The sequence below is a fragment of the Pelophylax lessonae genome (assembly GCF_965119305.1).
Source record: "Pelophylax lessonae genome assembly, chromosome: 8".
In the NCBI taxonomy this organism is placed as follows: domain Eukaryota; kingdom Metazoa; phylum Chordata; class Amphibia; order Anura; family Ranidae; genus Pelophylax; species Pelophylax lessonae.
In genome coordinates, this window is record NC_138775.1 from 49,124,700 (window position 1) to 49,142,632 (window position 17,933).

A 17,933-nucleotide genomic window follows, 5' to 3' on the forward strand; every position below is an offset into this window, starting at 1 on the left:
TCTATTAGACTCTGAATATCTCCTCTGCCCTTAAAGCATCTGACCACACCAAGATCAGTGTGATAAGATGCTTTCCCAATTTTAAAATACCCCTGTGTATTTACGGAAAAACCCAAAGTGATGAAATGCTCGTAGCTTCTCTTTCTTAGAACATAGAGATGATCGGAGCCATTCCGGTCTCTGATCAGTTTTTATGGTCAGTTAGCGGAACCGCCGGCTCCATTCTCAGGTTCCCCGGTGGAAAAGGGGAGTCTGAAAAACCTGTAAAAGGTGGCGGGGGGGGGGGGGCGGGGAGGTGGAGGGGTGTTGGGGGGGGGGTGGAGGGGTTTCCACTCCCACTGCTTGTAAAAGCAATCTAGTAGGATTGCTTTTACGTGAAAGCTGACCGCCAGCTTAACAAAAACAATACCAAGATGATGCCTATACCTGTAGGCATCATCCCGGTATTACCAAGCTCAAAGTCCAGTGACGTACCAGTACATTGCTGGTCCTTGTTGGCCATATATGTAATGTTCTTTCTTTTCATGCAGCCTGTGGGCTGAACGAAAAAAAGAGAGCCTAACAGATTCCTCCATTCACATCGATGGATGTGGATGAAGAAATTTTTGCTAGAAAAAGTGTGTGGCATGCCCACCATTAGACCGCCCTGCATCCACCCACTTCTAATGATGGGCATACATGCAATGTTCTTTTTTTTTTCTTCAGAGCAACAGATTGCTCCATTCACATCGATTGTGCAAGAAACCTCTGCCAAAAAAAGTGAAAAAAATATCCAGAGGAAGGCGAAAAACCCCAGCAAAGCATGATCCAATTTGCTATAGCAGGGGAAAAAATTCCTTCCTGATCCCCCGAGAGGCAGTCGGATATTCCCTGGATCAACGTTACCTATAAATATTAGTACCCATTTATATTATATACACCCAGGAAAGAATCCAGGCCTTTTTTTAACGCAATCTAGTTAGCTGGCCAGAACCACCTCTGGAGGGAGTTTATTCCACATTTTCACATCTCTTACGGTGAAGAAACCTTTCCGTATTTGGAGACAAAATCTGTTTTCCTCTAGACGTAAAGAGTGCCCCCCTTGTCCTCTGTGATGACCTTAAAGTGAAAAACTCAACACCATGTTCACTCTATGGACCCCTTATGTATAACACTCAGATCCGTCTCTACTACTCCCCCTAGTATGTATGATGCATGCACATTCTTAGCCCTCAAGTGCATAACTTTACATTTATCAATGTATACCACATCGAGAGCCACCCCTCTGTCCAAGGTTTTACTTGTTTGACAACTTCTGTCTTTCATGAATCCATGCTGTCTGTTGCTTAAAATATATTTTTTTTCCAGCAAGAACTCATCTATGTGGTCTTTTATTAAACTCTCCAGTATCTTCCCGACTATAGAACTTAAACTAATAGATCTATAGTTACTTGGCAAAGATTTTGATAATTTTTTTAAATAAAATTAAAGTGCTTGAATTTTTTTTTATTATTATTATTATTATTATTTATTTTGCTTTTTTATTTATTTTTACACCGTCCCTCACATTTTTTTAACACTTTTATTGTTTCCACAGGGAATGTCAATATTCCCTGTGATAGCAATAGGCAGTGACAGGTACTCTTTTCTGAGAAATCTTGGGTCTATTAGACTCTGAATATCTCCTCTGCCCTTAAAGCATCTGACCACACCAAGATCAGTGTGATAAGATGCTTTCCCAATTTTAAAATACCCCTGTGTATTTACGGAAAAACCCAAAGTGATGAAATGCTCGTAGCTTCTCTTTCTTAGAACATAGAGATGATCGGAGCCATTCCGGTCTCTGATCAGTTTTTATGGTCAGTTAGCGGAACCGCCGGCTCCATTCTCAGGTTCCCCGGTGGAAAAGGGGAGTCTGAAAAACCTGTAAAAGGTGGCGGGGGGGGGGGGGGCGGGGAGGTGGAGGGGTGTTGGGGGGGGGGGGTGGAGGGGTTTCCACTCCCACTGCTTGTAAAAGCAATCTAGTAGGATTGCTTTTACGTGAAAGCTGACCGCCAGCTTAACAAAAACAATACCAAGATGATGCCTATACCTGTAGGCATCATCCCGGTATTACCAAGCTCAAAGTCCAGTGACGTACCAGTACATTGCTGGTCCTTGTTGGCCATATATGTAATGTTCTTTCTTTTCATGCAGCCTGTGGGCTGAACGAAAAAAAGAGAGCCTAACAGATTCCTCCATTCACATCGATGGATGTGGATGAAGAAATTTTTGCTAGAAAAAGTGTGTGGCATGCCCACCATTAGACCGCCCTGCATCCACCCACTTCTAATGATGGGCATACATGCAATGTTCTTTTTTTTTTCTTCAGAGCAACAGATTGCTCCATTCACATCGATTGTGCAAGAAACCTCTGCCAAAAAAAGTGAAAAAAATATCCAGAGGAAGGCGAAAAACCCCAGCAAAGCATGATCCAATTTGCTATAGCAGGGGAAAAAATTCCTTCCTGATCCCCCGAGAGGCAATCGGATATTCCCTGGATCAACGTTACCTATAAATATTAGTACCCATTTATATTATATACACCCAGGAAAGAATCCAGGCCTTTTTTTAACGCAATGTAGTTAGCTGGCCAGAACCACCTCTGGAGGGAGTTTATTCCACATTTTCACATCTCTTACGGTGAAGAAACCTTTCCGTATTTGGAGACGAAATCTGTTTTCCTCTAGACGTAAAGAGTGTCCCCCTTGTCCTCTGTGATGACCTCCCACTGCTTGCAAAAGCAAACTAGTAGGATTGCTTTTACGTGAAAGCTGACCGCCAGCTTAACAAAAACAATACCAAGATGATGCCTATACCTGTAGGCATCATCCTGGTATTACCAAGCTCAAAGTCCAGTGACGTACCAGTACATTGCTGGTCCTTGTTGGCCATATATGTAATGTTCTTTCTTTTCATGCAGCCTGTGGGCTGAACGAAAAAAAAGAGAGCCTAACAGATTCCTCCATTCACATCGATGGATGTGGATGAAGAAATTTTTGCTAGAAAAAGTGTGTGGCATGCCCACCATTAGACCGCCCTGCATCCACCCACTTCTAATGATGGGCATACATGCAATGTTCTTTTTTTTTTCTTCAGAGCAACAGATTGCTCCATTCACATTGATTGTGCAAGAAACCTCTGCCAAAAAAAGTGAAAAAAATATTTGCCAAAGCATAAGGGTGATACGCCCACTGACCACCCCAGGCCCCATGCTTCCCCTAAGGATGATTGCAGATTTCATAGTTACATAGTTAGTCAGGTTGAAAAAAGACACTAGTCCATCTGGCTCAACCATAAAAAACAGTATAGAAAACCCAACCATACAATCCCATGTAAACAATCCAATACCTCAGTTGATCCAGAGGAAGGCGAAAAACCCCAGCAAAGCATGATCCAATTTGCTATAGCAGGTTAAAAAATTCCTTCCTGATCCCCCGAGAGGCAATCGGATATTCCCTGGATCAACGTTACCTATAAATATTAGTACCCATTTACATTATATACACCCAGGAAAGAATCCAGGCCTTTTTTTAACGCAATCTAGTTAGCTGGCCAGAACCACCTCTGGAGGGAGTTTATTCCACATTTTCACATCTCTTACGGTGAAGAAACCTTTCCGTATTTGGAGACAAAATCTGTTTTCCTCTAGACGTAAAGAGTGCCCCCCTTGTCCTCTGTGATGACCTTAAAGTGAAAAACTCAACACCAAGTTCACTCTATGGACCCCTTATGTATAACACTCAGATCCGTCTCTACTACTCCCCCTAGTATGTATGATGCATGCACATTCTTAGCCCTCAAGTGCATAACTTTACATTTATCAATGTATACCACATCGAGAGCCACCCCTCTGTCCAAGGTTTTACTTGTTTGACAACTTCTGTCTTTCATGAATCCATGCTGTCTGTTGCTTAAAATATTTTTTTCCAGCAAGAACTCATCTATGTGGTCTTTTATTAAACTCTCCAGTATCTTCCCGACTATAGAACTTAAACTAATAGATCTATAGTTACTTGGCAAAGATTTTGATAATTTTTTTAAATAAAATTAAAGTGCTTTAATTTTTTTTTATTATTATTATTATTATTATTTATTTTGCTTTTTTATTTATTTTTACACCGTCCCTCACATTTTTTTAACACTTTTATTGTTTCCACAGGGAATGTCAATATTCCCTGTGATAGCAATAGGCAGTGACAGGTACTCTTTTCTGAGAAATCTTGGGTCTATTAGACTCTGAATATCTCCTCTGCCCTTAAAGCATCTGACCACACCAAGATCAGTGTGATAAGATGCTTTCCCAATTTTAAAATACCCCTGTGTATTTACGGAAAAACCCAAAGTGATGAAATGCTCGTAGCTTCTCTTTCTTAGAACATAGAGATGATCGGAGCCATTCCGGTCTCTGATCAGTTTTTATGGTCAGTTAGCGGAACCGCCGGCTCCATTCTCAGGTTCCCCGGTGGAAAAGGGGAGTCTGAAAAACCTGTAAAAGGTGGCGGGGGGGGGGGGGGGGCGGGGAGGTGGAGGGGTGTTGGGGGGGGGTGGAGGGGTTTCCACTCCCACTGCTTGTAAAAGCAATCTAGTAGGATTGCTTTTACGTGAAAGCTGACCGCCAGCTTAACAAAAACAATACCAAGATGATGCCTATACCTGTAGGCATCATCCCGGTATTACCAAGCTCAAAGTCCAGTGACGTACCAGTACATTGCTGGTCCTTGTTGGCCATATATGTAATGTTCTTTCTTTTCATGCAGCCTGTGGGCTGAACGAAAAAAAGAGAGCCTAACAGATTCCTCCATTCACATCGATGGATGTGGATGAAGAAATTTTTGCTAGAAAAAGTGTGTGGCATGCCCACCATTAGACCGCCCTGCATCCACCCACTTCTAATGATGGGCATACATGCAATGTTCTTTTTTTTTTCTTCAGAGCAACAGATTGCTCCATTCACATTGATTGTGCAAGAAACCTCTGCCAAAAAAAGTGAAAAAAATATCCAGAGGAAGGCGAAAAACCCCAGCAAAGCATGATCCAATTTGCTATAGCAGGGGAAAAAATTCCTTCCTGATCCCCCGAGAGGCAATCGGATATTCCCTGGATCAACGTTACCTATAAATATTAGTACCCATTTATATTATATACACCCAGGAAAGAATCCAGGCCTTTTTTTAACGCAATGTAGTTAGCTGGCCAGAACCACCTCTGGAGGGAGTTTATTCCACATTTTCACATCTCTTACGGTGAAGAAACCTTTCCGTATTTGGAGACGAAATCTGTTTTCCTCTAGACGTAAAGAGTGTCCCCCTTGTCCTCTGTGATGACCTCCCACTGCTTGCAAAAGCAAACTAGTAGGATTGCTTTTACGTGAAAGCTGACCGCCAGCTTAACAAAAACAATACCAAGATGATGCCTATACCTGTAGGCATCATCCCGGTATTACCAAGCTCAAAGTCCAGTGACGTACCAGTACATTGCTGGTCCTTGTTGGCCATATATGTAATGTTCTTTCTTTTCATGCAGCCTGTGGGCTGAACGAAAAAAAGAGAGCCTAACAGATTCCTCCATTCACATCGATGGATGTGGATGAAGAAATTTTTGCTAGAAAAAGTGTGTGGCATGCCCACCATTAGACCGCCCTGCATCCACCCACTTCTAATGATGGGCATACATGCAATATTCTTTTTTTTTTCTTCAGAGCAACAGATTGCTCCATTCACATCGATTGTGCAAGAAACCTCTGCCAAAAAAAGTGAAAAAAATATCCAGAGGAAGACGAAAAACCCCAGCAAAGCATGATCCAATTTGCTATAGCAGGGGAAAAAATTCCTTCCTGATCCCCCGAGAGGCAATCGGATATTCCCTGGATCAACGTTACCTATAAATATTAGTACCCATTTATATTATATACACCCAGGAAAGAATCCAGGCCTTTTTTTAACGCAATGTAGTTAGCTGGCCAGAACCACCTCTGGAGGGAGTTTATTCCACATTTTCACATCTCTTACGGTGAAGAAACCTTTCCGTATTTGGAGACGAAATCTGTTTTCCTCTAGACGTAAAGAGTGTCCCCCTTGTCCTCTGTGATGACCTCCCACTGCTTGTAAAAGCAAACTAGTAGGATTGCTTTTACGTGAAAGCTGACCGCCAGCTTAACAAAAACAATACCAAGATGATGCCTATACCTGTAGGCATCATCCTGGTATTACCAAGCTCAAAGTCCAGTGACGTACCAGTACATTGCTGGTCCTTGTTGGCCATATATGTAATGTTCTTTCTTTTCATGCAGCCTGTGGGCTGAACGAAAAAAAGAGAGCCTAACAGATTCCTCCATTCACATCGATGGATGTGGATGAAGAAATTTTTGCTAGAAAAAGTGTGTGGCATGCCCACCATTAGACCGCCCTGCATCCACCCACTTCTAATGATGGGCATACATGCAATGTTCTTTTTTTTTTTTCTTCAGAGCAACAGATTGCTCCATTCACATTGATTGTGCAAGAATCCTCTGCCAAAAAAAGTGAAAAAAATATTTGCCAAAGCATAAGGGTGATACGCCCACTGACCACCCCAGGCCCCATGCTTCCCCTAAGGTGGAGAGTCAAGTGAAGAAGTCCTGCTGGAGGGGGATGGAGTCTGACCTTCAGAGGATCTTGTTACTCTCTTGGAAGGAGGATACTAGAAAATACCCACTGCCTGGCAGTGGAGCTCAAAAGACAGCTCTGCCAGTGATTACCTGATGGTCCATTTTTTTTTTTGCAATGCACCGTGGTCCTGATTATTAGGGATAGACAGATGTGTTTTTTTCAGGGCCGATATCGATACCGATATTTTGGTCACAACGTATCGGTATCGGCTGTTATCGGCTGATATTTTGTACATTAAAGGTTTAAAAAAATAATTAAAATCACTAGAATTAAAAATCACTAATCTAACCCCCCCCCACCCCACCACCACCACTGTCACTAATCCCCCCCCCACCACCACCACCGCTGTCACTAATCCCACCCCCCTCACCACCACCACCGCTGTCAAGAATTCCATCCCCCCACCACCACCACCGCTAGACCATAGAGATAATTGGAGCCATTTTGGTCTCCAATCAGCTCTATGACCAGCTGACGGAACTACCAGCTGCAGTTTCGGGATACCCAGTGGGACAGAGGAGCACGAGAAAATCGTGGAGGGCAGCGGGAGGGGGGATGTCCCCTCCCACTGCTTGTAAAAACAGTCTAGCGGCTAATTATCTAGTAAAACTGCGGCGAGTGGTTGGCAGCTGGTTAAGAATCTGTTGCTGCCAAAGTGACAGGTTCCTAAAGAAGCGGTAAGTCAGTAATGTTATAGACACTGGCCAAATACTCGCCTGAAATAGGTGCAGGGAGTTCTTAAAGAAACTACTGCTAGAAATCTGTTGTTGGGACTTTATTGTATTCCCCAAACGGTATTCAAACCTTATCTAGCTACAGTTTTATTTGATGGTAAATGAGATTTGGCTATCTGTATCACATTTTGCAGATTATCCATCTACAGACTGATCGGTGTTTGGATGAATTGGTTTATAGGCAGTTTCTTATCTATATACGAAGGGAGCGTCTGCCATTTGGCACAGGATGGACTATCCACCGTTAACCAGGTTTTTCCCTTACTAAGGCCATTATCATCTGTGGATTCAGCTTTTACAAGTGCTAATAATGTTCTCTGAAAATGGATGCAATGAACATTTTTTTCATAGTCAGATGATACATTAGGAGTTTGTGGAAGTTAAACAGGATTTTCTGTTTAAGAGTGGGTATGCACCTTTTTTTTCCGATGGATGATTGCAGATTTCATAGTTACATAGTTAGTCAGGTTGAAAAAAGACACAAGTCCATCTGGCTCAACCATAAAAAACAGTATAGAAAACCCAACCATACAATCCCATGTAAACAATCCAATACCTCAGTTGATCCAGAGGAAGGCGAAAAACCCCAGCAAAGTTTGATCCAATTTGCTACAGCAGGGGGAAAAATTCCTTCCTGATCCCCCGAGAGGCAATCGGATATTCCCTGGATCAACGTTACCTATAAATATTAGTACCCATTTACATTATATACACCCAGGAAAGAATCCAGGCCTTTTTTTAACGCAATGTAGTTAGCTGGCCAGAACCACCTCTGGAGGGAGTTTATTCCACATTTTCACATCTCTTACGGTGAAGAAACCTTTCCGTATTTGGAGACAAAATCTGTTTTCCTCTAGACGTAAAGAGTGTCCCCCTTGTCCTCTGTGATGACCTCCCACTGCTTGCAAAAGCAAACTAGTAGGATTGCTTTTACGTGAAAGCTGACCGCCAGCTTAACAAAAACAATACCAAGATGATGCCTATACCTGTAGGCATCATCCTGGTATTACCAAGCTCAAAGTCCAGTGACGTACCAGTACATTGCTGGTCCTTGTTGGCCATATATGTAATGTTCTTTCTTTTCATGCAGCCTGTGGGCTGAACGAAAAAAAGAGAGCCTAACAGATTCCTCCATTCACATTGATGGATGTGGATGAAGAAATTTTTGCTAGAAAAAGTGTGTGGCATGCCCACCATTAGACCGCCCTGCATCCACCCACTTCTAATGATGGGCATACATGCAATGTTCTTTTTTTTTTCTTCAGAGCAACAGATTGCTCCATTCACATTGATTGTGCAAGAAACCTCTGCCAAAAAAAGTGAAAAAAATATTTGCCAAAGCATAAGGGTGATACGCCCACTGACCACCCCAGGCCCCATGCTTCCCCTAAGGATGATTGCAGATTTCATAGTTACATAGTTAGTCAGGTTGAAAAAAGACACAAGTCCATCTGGCTCAACCATAAAAAACAGTATAGAAAACCCAACCATACAATCCCATGTAAACAATCCAATACCTCAGTTGATCCAGAGGAAGGCGAAAAACCCCAGCAAAGCATGATCCAATTTGCTATAGCAGGGGAAAAAATTCCTTCCTGATCCCCCGAGAGGCAATCGGATATTCCCTGGATCAACGTTACCTCTAAATATTAGTACCCATTTATATTATATACACCCAGGAAAGAATCCAGGCCTTTTTTTAACGCAATGTAGTTAGCTGGCCAGAACCACCTCTGGAGGGAGTTTATTCCACATTTTCACATCTCTTACGGTGAAGAAACCTTTCCGTATTTGGAGACAAAATCTGTTTTCCTCTAGACGTAAAGAGTGCCCCCCCTTGTCCTCTGTGATGACCTTAAAGTGAAAAACTCAACACCAAGTTCACTCTATGGACCCCTTATGTATAACACTCAGATCCGTCTCTACTACTCCCCCTAGTATGTATGATGCATGCACATTCTTAGCCCTCAAGTGCATAACTTTACATTTATCAATGTATACCACATCGAGAGCCACCCCTCTGTCCAAGGTTTTACTTGTTTGACAACTTCTGTCTTTCATGAATCCATGCTGTCTGTTGCTTAAAATATTTTTTTCCAGCAAGAACTCATCTATGTGGTCTTTTATTAAACTCTCCAGTATCTTCCCGACTATAGAACTTAAACTAATAGATCTATAGTTACTTGGCAAAGATTTTGATAATTTTTTTAAATAAAATTAAAGTGCTTTAATTTTTTTTATTATTATTATTATTATTTATTTTGCTTTTTTAACACTTTTATTGTTTCCACAGGGAATGTCAATATTCCCTGTGATAGCAATAGGCAGTGACAGGTACTCTTTTCTGAGAAATCTTGGGTCTATTAGACTCTGAATATCTCCTCTGCCCTTAAAGCATCTGACCACACCAAGATCAGTGTGATAAGATGCTTTCCCAATTTTAAAATACCCCTGTGTATTTACGGAAAAACCCAAAGTGATGAAATGCTCGTAGCTTCTCTTTCTTAGAACATAGAGATGATCGGAGCCATTCCGGTCTCTGATCAGTTTTTATGGTCAGTTAGCGGAACCGCCGGCTCCATTCTCAGGTTCCCCGGTGGAAAAGGGGAGTCTGAAAAACCTGTAAAAGGTGGGGGGGGGGGGGCGGGGAGGTGGATGGGTGTTGGGGGGGGTGGAGGGGTTTCCACTCCCACTGCTTGTAAAAGCAATCTAGTAGGATTGCTTTTACGTGAAAGCTGACCGCCAGCTTAACAAAAACAATACCAAGATGATGCCTATACCTGTAGGCATCATCCCGGTATTACCAAGCTCAAAGTCCAGTGACGTACCAGTACATTGCTGGTCCTTGTTGGCCATATATGTAATGTTCTTTCTTTTCATGCAGCCTGTGGGCTGAACGAAAAAAAGAGAGCCTAACAGATTCCTCCATTCACATCGATGCATGTGGATGAAGAAATTTTTGCTAGAAAAAGTGTGTGGCATGCCCACCATTAGACCGCCCTGCATCCACCCACTTCTAATGATGGGCATACATGCAATGTTCTTTTTTTTTTTCTTCAGAGCAACAGATTGCTCCATTCACATCGATTGTGCAAGAAACCTCTGCCAAAAAAAGTGAAAAAAATATCCAGAGGAAGGCGAAAAACCCCAGCAAAGCATGATCCAATTTGCTATAGCAGGGGAAAAAATTCCTTCCTGATCCCCCGAGAGGCAATCGGATATTCCCTGGATCAACGTTACCTATAAATATTAGTACCCATTTATATTATATACACCCAGGAAAGAATCCAGGCCTTTTTTTAACGCAATGTAGTTAGCTGGCCAGAACCACCTCTGGAGGGAGTTTATTCCACATTTTCACATCTTTTACGGTGAAGAAACCTTTCCGTATTTGGAGACGAAATCTGTTTTCCTCTAGACGTAAAGAGTGTCCCCCTTGTCCTCTGTGATGACCTCCCACTGCTTGTAAAAGCAAACTAGTAGGATTGCTTTTACGTGAAAGCTGACCGCCAGCTTAACAAAAACAATACCAAGATGATGCCTATACCTGTAGGCATCATCCTGGTATTACCAAGCTCAAAGTCCAGTGACGTACCAGTACATTGCTGGTCCTTGTTGGCCATATATGTAATGTTCTTTCTTTTCATGCAGCCTGTGGGCTGAACGAAAAAAAGAGAGCCTAACAGATTCCTCCATTCACATCGATGGATGTGGATGAAGAAATTTTTGCTAGAAAAAGTGTGTGGCATGCCCACCATTAGACCGCCCTGCATCCACCCACTTCTAATGATGGGCATACATGCAATGTTCTTTTTTTTTTTCTTCAGAGCAACAGATTGCTCCATTCACATTGATTGTGCAAGAAACCTCTGCCAAAAAAAGTGAAAAAAATATTTGCCAAAGCATAAGGGTGATACGCCCACTGACCACCCCAGGCCCCATGCTTCCCCTAAGGTGGAGAGTCAAGTGAAGAAGTCCTGCTGGAGGGGGATGGAGTCTGACCTTCAGAGGATCTTGTTACTCTCTTGGAAGGAGGATACTAGAAAATACCCACTGCCTGGCAGTGGAGCTCAAAAGACAGCTCTGCCAGTGATTACCTGATGGTCCATTTTTTTTTTGCAATGCACCGTGGTCCTGATTATTAGGGATAGACAGATGTGTTTTTTTCAGGGCCGATATCGATACCGATATTTTGGTCACAACGTATCGGTATCGGCTGTTATCGGCTGATATTTTGTACATTAAAGGTTTAAAAAAATAATTAAAATCACTAGAATTAAAAATCACTAATCTAACCCCCCCCCACCCCACCACCACCACTGTCACTAATCCCCCCCCCACCACCACCACCGCTGTCACTAATCCCAACCCCCTCACCACCACCACCGCTGTCACTAATTCCACCCCCCCCCCCCCACCACCACCACCGCTAGACCATAGAGATAATCGGAGCCATTTTGGTCTCCAATCAGCTTTATGACCAGCTGATGGAACTAACAGCTGCAGTCTCGGGATACCCGGTGGGACAGAAGAGCACAATAAAATCATGGAAGCCAGCGGGAGGGGGGGATGTCCCCTCCCACTGCTTGTAAAAACAGTCTAGCGGCTAATTATCTAGTAAAACTGCGGCGAGTGGTTGGCAGCTGGTTAAGAATCTGTTGCTGCCAAAGTGACAGGTTCCTAAAGAAGCGGTAAGTCAGTAATGTTATAGACACTGGCCAAATACTCGCCTGAAATAGGTGCAGGGAGTTCTTAAAGAAACTACTGCTAGAAATCTGTTGTTGGGACTTTATTGTATTCCCCAAACGGTATTCAAACCTTATCTAGCTACAGTTTTATTTGATGGTAAATGAGATTTGGCTATCTGTATCACATTTTGCAGATTATCCATCTACAGACTGATCGGTGTTTGGATGAATTGGTTTATAGGCAGTTTCTTATCTATATACGAAGGGAGCGTCTGCCATTTGGCACAGGATGGAATATCCACCGTTAACCAGGTTTTTCCCTTACTAAGGCCATTATCATCTGTGGATTCAGCTTTTATAAGTGCTAATAATGGTCTCTGAAAATGGATGTAATGAACATTTTTTTCATAGTCAGATGATACATTAGGAGTTTGTGGAAGTTAAACAGGATTTTCTGTTTAAGAGTGGGTATGCACCTTTTTTTCCGATGGATGATTGCAGATTTCATAGTTACATAGTTAGTCAGGTTGAAAAAAGAAACAAGTCCATCTGGCTCAACCATAAAAAACAGTATAGAAAACCCAACCATACAATCCCATATAAACAATCCTATACCTCAGTTGATCCAGAGGAAGGCAAAAAAACCCCAGCAAAGCATGATCCAATTTGCAACAGCAGGGGAAAAATTTCCTTCCTGATCCCCTGAGAGGCAATCGGATATTCCCTGGATCAACGTTACCTATAAATATTAGTACCCATTTATATTATATATACCCAGGAAAGAATCCAGGCCATTTTTTAACGCAATCTAGTTAGCTGGCCAGAACCACCTCTGGAGGGAGTTTATTCAACATTTTCACATCTCTTACGGTGAAGAAACCTTTCCGTATTTGGAGAGGAAATCTGTTTTCCTCTAGACGTAAAGAGTGCCCCCCTTGTCCTCTGTGATGACCTTAAAGTGAAAAACTCAACACCAAGTTCACTATATGGACCCCTTATGTATAACACTCAGATCCGTCTCTACTACTCCCCCTAGTATGTATGATGCATGCACATTCTTAGCCCTCAAGTGCATAACTTTACATTTATCAATGTATACCACATCGAGAGCCACCCCTCTGTCCAAGGTTTTACTTGTTTGACAACTTCTGTCTTTCATGAATCCATGCTGTCTGTTGCTTAAAATATTTTTTTCCAGCAAGAACTCATCTATGTGGTCTTTATTAAACTCTCCAGTATCTTCCCGACTATAGAACTTAAACTAATAGATCTATAGTTACTTGGCAAAGATTTTGATCCCTTTTTTAAATAAAATTAAAGTGCTTTAATTTTTTTTTTTTATTATTATTATTTATTTAGCTTTTTTATTTATTTTTACACCGTCCCTCACATTTTTTTTAACACTTTTATTGTTTCCACAGGGAATGTAAATATTCCCTGTGATAGCAATAGGCAGTGACAGGTACTCTTTTCTGAGAAATCTTGGGTCTATTAGACTCTGAATATCTCCTCTGCCCTTAAAGCATCTGACCACACCAAGATCGGTGTGATAAGATGCTTTCCCAATTTTAAAATACCCCTGTGTATTTACGGAAAAACCCAAAGTGATGAAATGCTCGTAGCTTCTCTTTCTTAGAACATAGAGATGATCGGAGCCATTCCGGTCTCTGATCAGTTTTTATGGTCAGTTAGCGGAACTGCCGGCTCCATTCTCAGGTTCCCCGGTGGGAAAGGGGAGTCTGAAAAACCTGTAAAAGGTGGCGGGGGACAGGGGGGTAGAGGGGTGTTGGAGGGGGGTGGAGGGGTGTCCACTCCCACTGCTTGTAAAAGCAATCTAGTAGGATTGCTTTTACGTGAATACTGACCGCCAGCTTAACAAAAACAATACCAAGATGATGCCTATACCTGTAGGCATCATCCCGGTATTACCAAGCTCAAAGTCCAGTGACCTCCCAGTACATTGCTGGTCCTTGTTGGCCATATATGTAATGTTCTTTCTTTTCATGCAGCCTGAGGGCTGAATGAAAAAAAGAGAACCTAACAGATTCCTCCATTCACATCGATGGATGTGGATGAAGAAATTTTTGCTAGAAAAAGTGTGTGGCATGCCCACCATTAGACCGCCCTGCATCCACCCACTTCTAATGATGGGCATACATGCAATGTTCTTTTTTTTTTCTTCAGAGCAACAGATTGCTCCATTCACATTGATTGTGCAAGAAACCTCTGCCAAAAAAAGTGAGAAAAATATTTGCCAAAGCATAAGGGTGATACGCCCACTGACCACCCCAGGCCCCATGCTTCCCCTAAGGTGGAGAGTCAAGGGAAGAAGTCCTGCTGGAGGGGGATGGAGTCTGACCCTCAGAGGATCTTGTTACTCTCTTGGAAGGAGGATACTAGAAAATACCCACTGCCTGGCAGTGGAGCTCAAAAGACAGCTCTGCCAGTGATTACCTGATGGTCCTTTTTTTTTTTTTTGCAATGCACCGTGGTCCTGATTATTAGGGATAGACAGATGTGTTTTTTTCAGGGCCGATATCGATACCGATATTTTGGTCACAACGTATCGGTATCGGCTGTTATTGGCTGATATTTTGTACATTAAAGGTTTTAAAAAATAATTAAAATCACTATAATTAAAAATCACTAATTCAACCCCCCCACCCCACCACCACCACTGTCACTAATCCCACCCCCTCACCACCACCACCGCTGTCAATAATCCCCCCCCCACCACCACCACCGTTGTAACTAATCCCATCCCCCCTCACCACCACCACCACTATCACTAATACCACCCCCCCCCCACCACCACCGCTGTCACTAATCCCACCCCCCTCACCACCACCACTGCTGTCACTAATTCCACCCCCCCACCACCACCACCGCTGTCACTGATCCCACCCCCCTCACCACCAACACCGCTGTCACTAATCCCACCCCCCACCACCACCACCACTGTCACTAATCCCTACCTCCTCACCACCACCACCGCTGTCAATAATCCCCCCCCCACTACCACCACCGTTGTAACTAATCCCATCCCCCCTCACCACCACCACCACCACTATCACTAATACCACCCCCCCCCCCCCACCACCACCGCTGTCACTAATCCCACCCCCCTCACCACCACCACTGCTGTCACTAATTACACCCCCCCACCACCACCACCGCTGTCACTGATCCCACCCCCCTCACCACCACCACCGCTGTCACTAATCCCACCCCCCACCACCACCACCACTGTCACTAATCCCTACCTCCTCACCACCACCACCGCTGTCACTAATCCCACTCCCCCACCACTACCACTGGCACTAATCCCACACCACCACCACTGCTGTCACTAATCCCACCACCGCTGTCACTAATCCCTACCCACTCACCACCACTACCACTGTCACTAATCCCACCCCCCTCACCACCACCACCCCTGTCACTAATCCACCCCGCCCACCACCACCGCTGCCACTAATTCCACCCCCCTCACCACCACCGCTGTCACTAATTCCACCCTCCCTCACCACCACCACCACTATCACTAATACCACCCCCCCACCACCACCGCTGTCACTAATCCCACCCCCTCACCACCACCACCGCTGTCACTAATTCCACCCCCCCCACCACCACCACCGCTGTCACTGATCCCACCCCCCTCACCACCGCCACCGCTGTCACTAATCCCACCCCCCACCACCACCACCACTGTCACTAATCCCTACTCCCTCACCACCACCACCGCTGTCACTAATCCCACCCCCACCACCACTACCGCTGGCACTAATCCCACACCACCACCACCGCTGTCACTAATCCCCCACCACCACCGCTACCGCTGTCACTAATCCCTACCCACTCACCACCACTACCACTGTCACTAATCCCACCCCCCCACCACCACCACCACTGCTGTCACTAATCCTATCCCCCCCCACCACCGCTGTCACTAATCCCACCCCCCTCACCACCACCACCCCTGTCACTAATCCACCCCGCCCACCACCACCGCTGTCACTAATTCCACCCCCCTCACCACCACCGCTGTCACTAATTCCACCCTCCCTCACCACCACCGCTGTCATTAATTGAACCCCCCCACCACCACCACTGCTGTCACTAATTCCACCCCCCCACCACCACCACTGCTGTCACCAATCCCTACGCCCTCACCACCACCACCGCGGTCACTAATCCCTACCCCCTCACCACCACCACCGCTGTCACTAATCCCACCCCCCACCACCACTACCGCTGTCACCAATCCCACCCCCCTACCACCACCACCGCTGTCACTAATATCACCCCCCCACCACCACAGCTGTCACTAATCCCTACCCCCTCACCACCACCGCTGTCAATAATCCCACCCCCCACCACCACCTCCACCGCTGTCACTAATCCCACCCCCTCCCCAACACCATCACCACCCCTGTCACTAATCCCACCCCGCCGACCACCACTGCTGTCACTAATCCCAACCCCTCACCACCACCTGTCACTAATTCCACCCCCCCTGACCACCACCACCACCGCTGTCACTTATTCCACCCCCCTCACCACCACCACTGTCACTAATTCCACCCTCCCTTACCACCACCACTGTCACTAATTCCACCTCTCTCTCGCTGGCAATTTCTTTTTTTTTTTTTTTTGTAGTTTCAGATGTTTAGGGATTATGATGAATCAATAATCCCAGATGTCAAAATCCATTCCAGTCTGGTCACTGCTGGGCTTGGTGTTACTGTAATCAGGACCTCGAATGAAATCCTCATATGGCGTGCGCGCAAAGCAGAATTCACATACTATGCAGCGTCATCTGATGAACCTTCTCATCCGTTTACAATGACGATAGAAAGTGCCCATGGTGGTCTTCAGGTGTGTTCCCTTTCCCCCACAGCACTGCCAGCTTTACCCCTCTCTCGTCGGCAGCTGCTATGGGCACACAGGGGCTTAAAGTCTCATGTAGCTTTTTTTTTTGTAGTTTCAGATGTTTATGGATTATGATAAATCAATAATCCCAGGAAATGTCAAAAGCCATGTCGAAAGCCATTCCAGACAAGTCATTGTCCTACTCACTGTCACTGTAATCGGGACCTAGAATGAAATCATTAAATGGTTTGCACGCAAAGCAGAATTTTTTCATGTCCTTCCAGCACTGACGGCAGTAGACGCTTTCACAATCCGGTGTTGGACACACAAACGATTTCTTCGTCTCACTTCGATCACACACTATACAGCGTCTTCTGATGAACTTCATCATCCATTTACTATGTTGGTGATAGAAAGCACCTAAGGTGGTCTTCAGCTAAAGGAAAAGAAACAAAATCACAATCAAACAATGGGTCCAGTCTTACATTTTTGAGAAAATAGGTATAACAGGTGACTACTACAGTGATTCTCGCTTCCCCAGGAATCGGCCAGGTATGGAACAAGCATACTTACATTGGTTCAAGCTGAACTAATGTAACAATGCAAAAATATCCATACATAATATTCAGCTTTAGAAAAAGGTCTCCGGGCTAAAGCGGAGGAAGAAGCTACAAGGGAGTGAAGGCAAGTTAGGTATAAAGGGCTCAGGATGACTTTTGGAGAAACACTCGTTTTGCCATGGAAGGACAAATTGACAATCTATTTACCTAATAGGCATGTATTGCTAAAACTTAGCAATGCATAACTTAGGTGCACCATGAAATTAGGCCCATCACTTGATCTATTAGACAGATGATCTTAAGCCCCGTACACACGTACCGATCGTCGGGCGAACGATCGGCCGTCTTTTGTCCCCGGGCTGTCGTGTCCGCTGAAAAGTGTATAAGACTGCACACAAATTTTGTCGG

The 17,933-nt window shown here is 44.3% G+C and overlaps 1 protein-coding gene across 1 annotated transcript in view; it reads right to left on the reverse strand.

Moving 5' to 3' along the window:
• Window positions 1-17,164: 17,164 nt before the first annotated feature.
• The window catches only part of DCST1 (DC-STAMP domain containing 1), a gene marked incomplete at both ends in the record, with an annotated part of 195,121 nt that continues 194,352 nt past the window's right edge, over window positions 17,165-17,933 (reverse strand). The window contains one exon of the mRNA XM_082266269.1: window positions 17,165-17,401. Coding sequence (XP_082122395.1) covers window positions 17,165-17,401 — 237 coding nt within the window. The remainder of the gene's footprint in view (window positions 17,402-17,933) is intronic.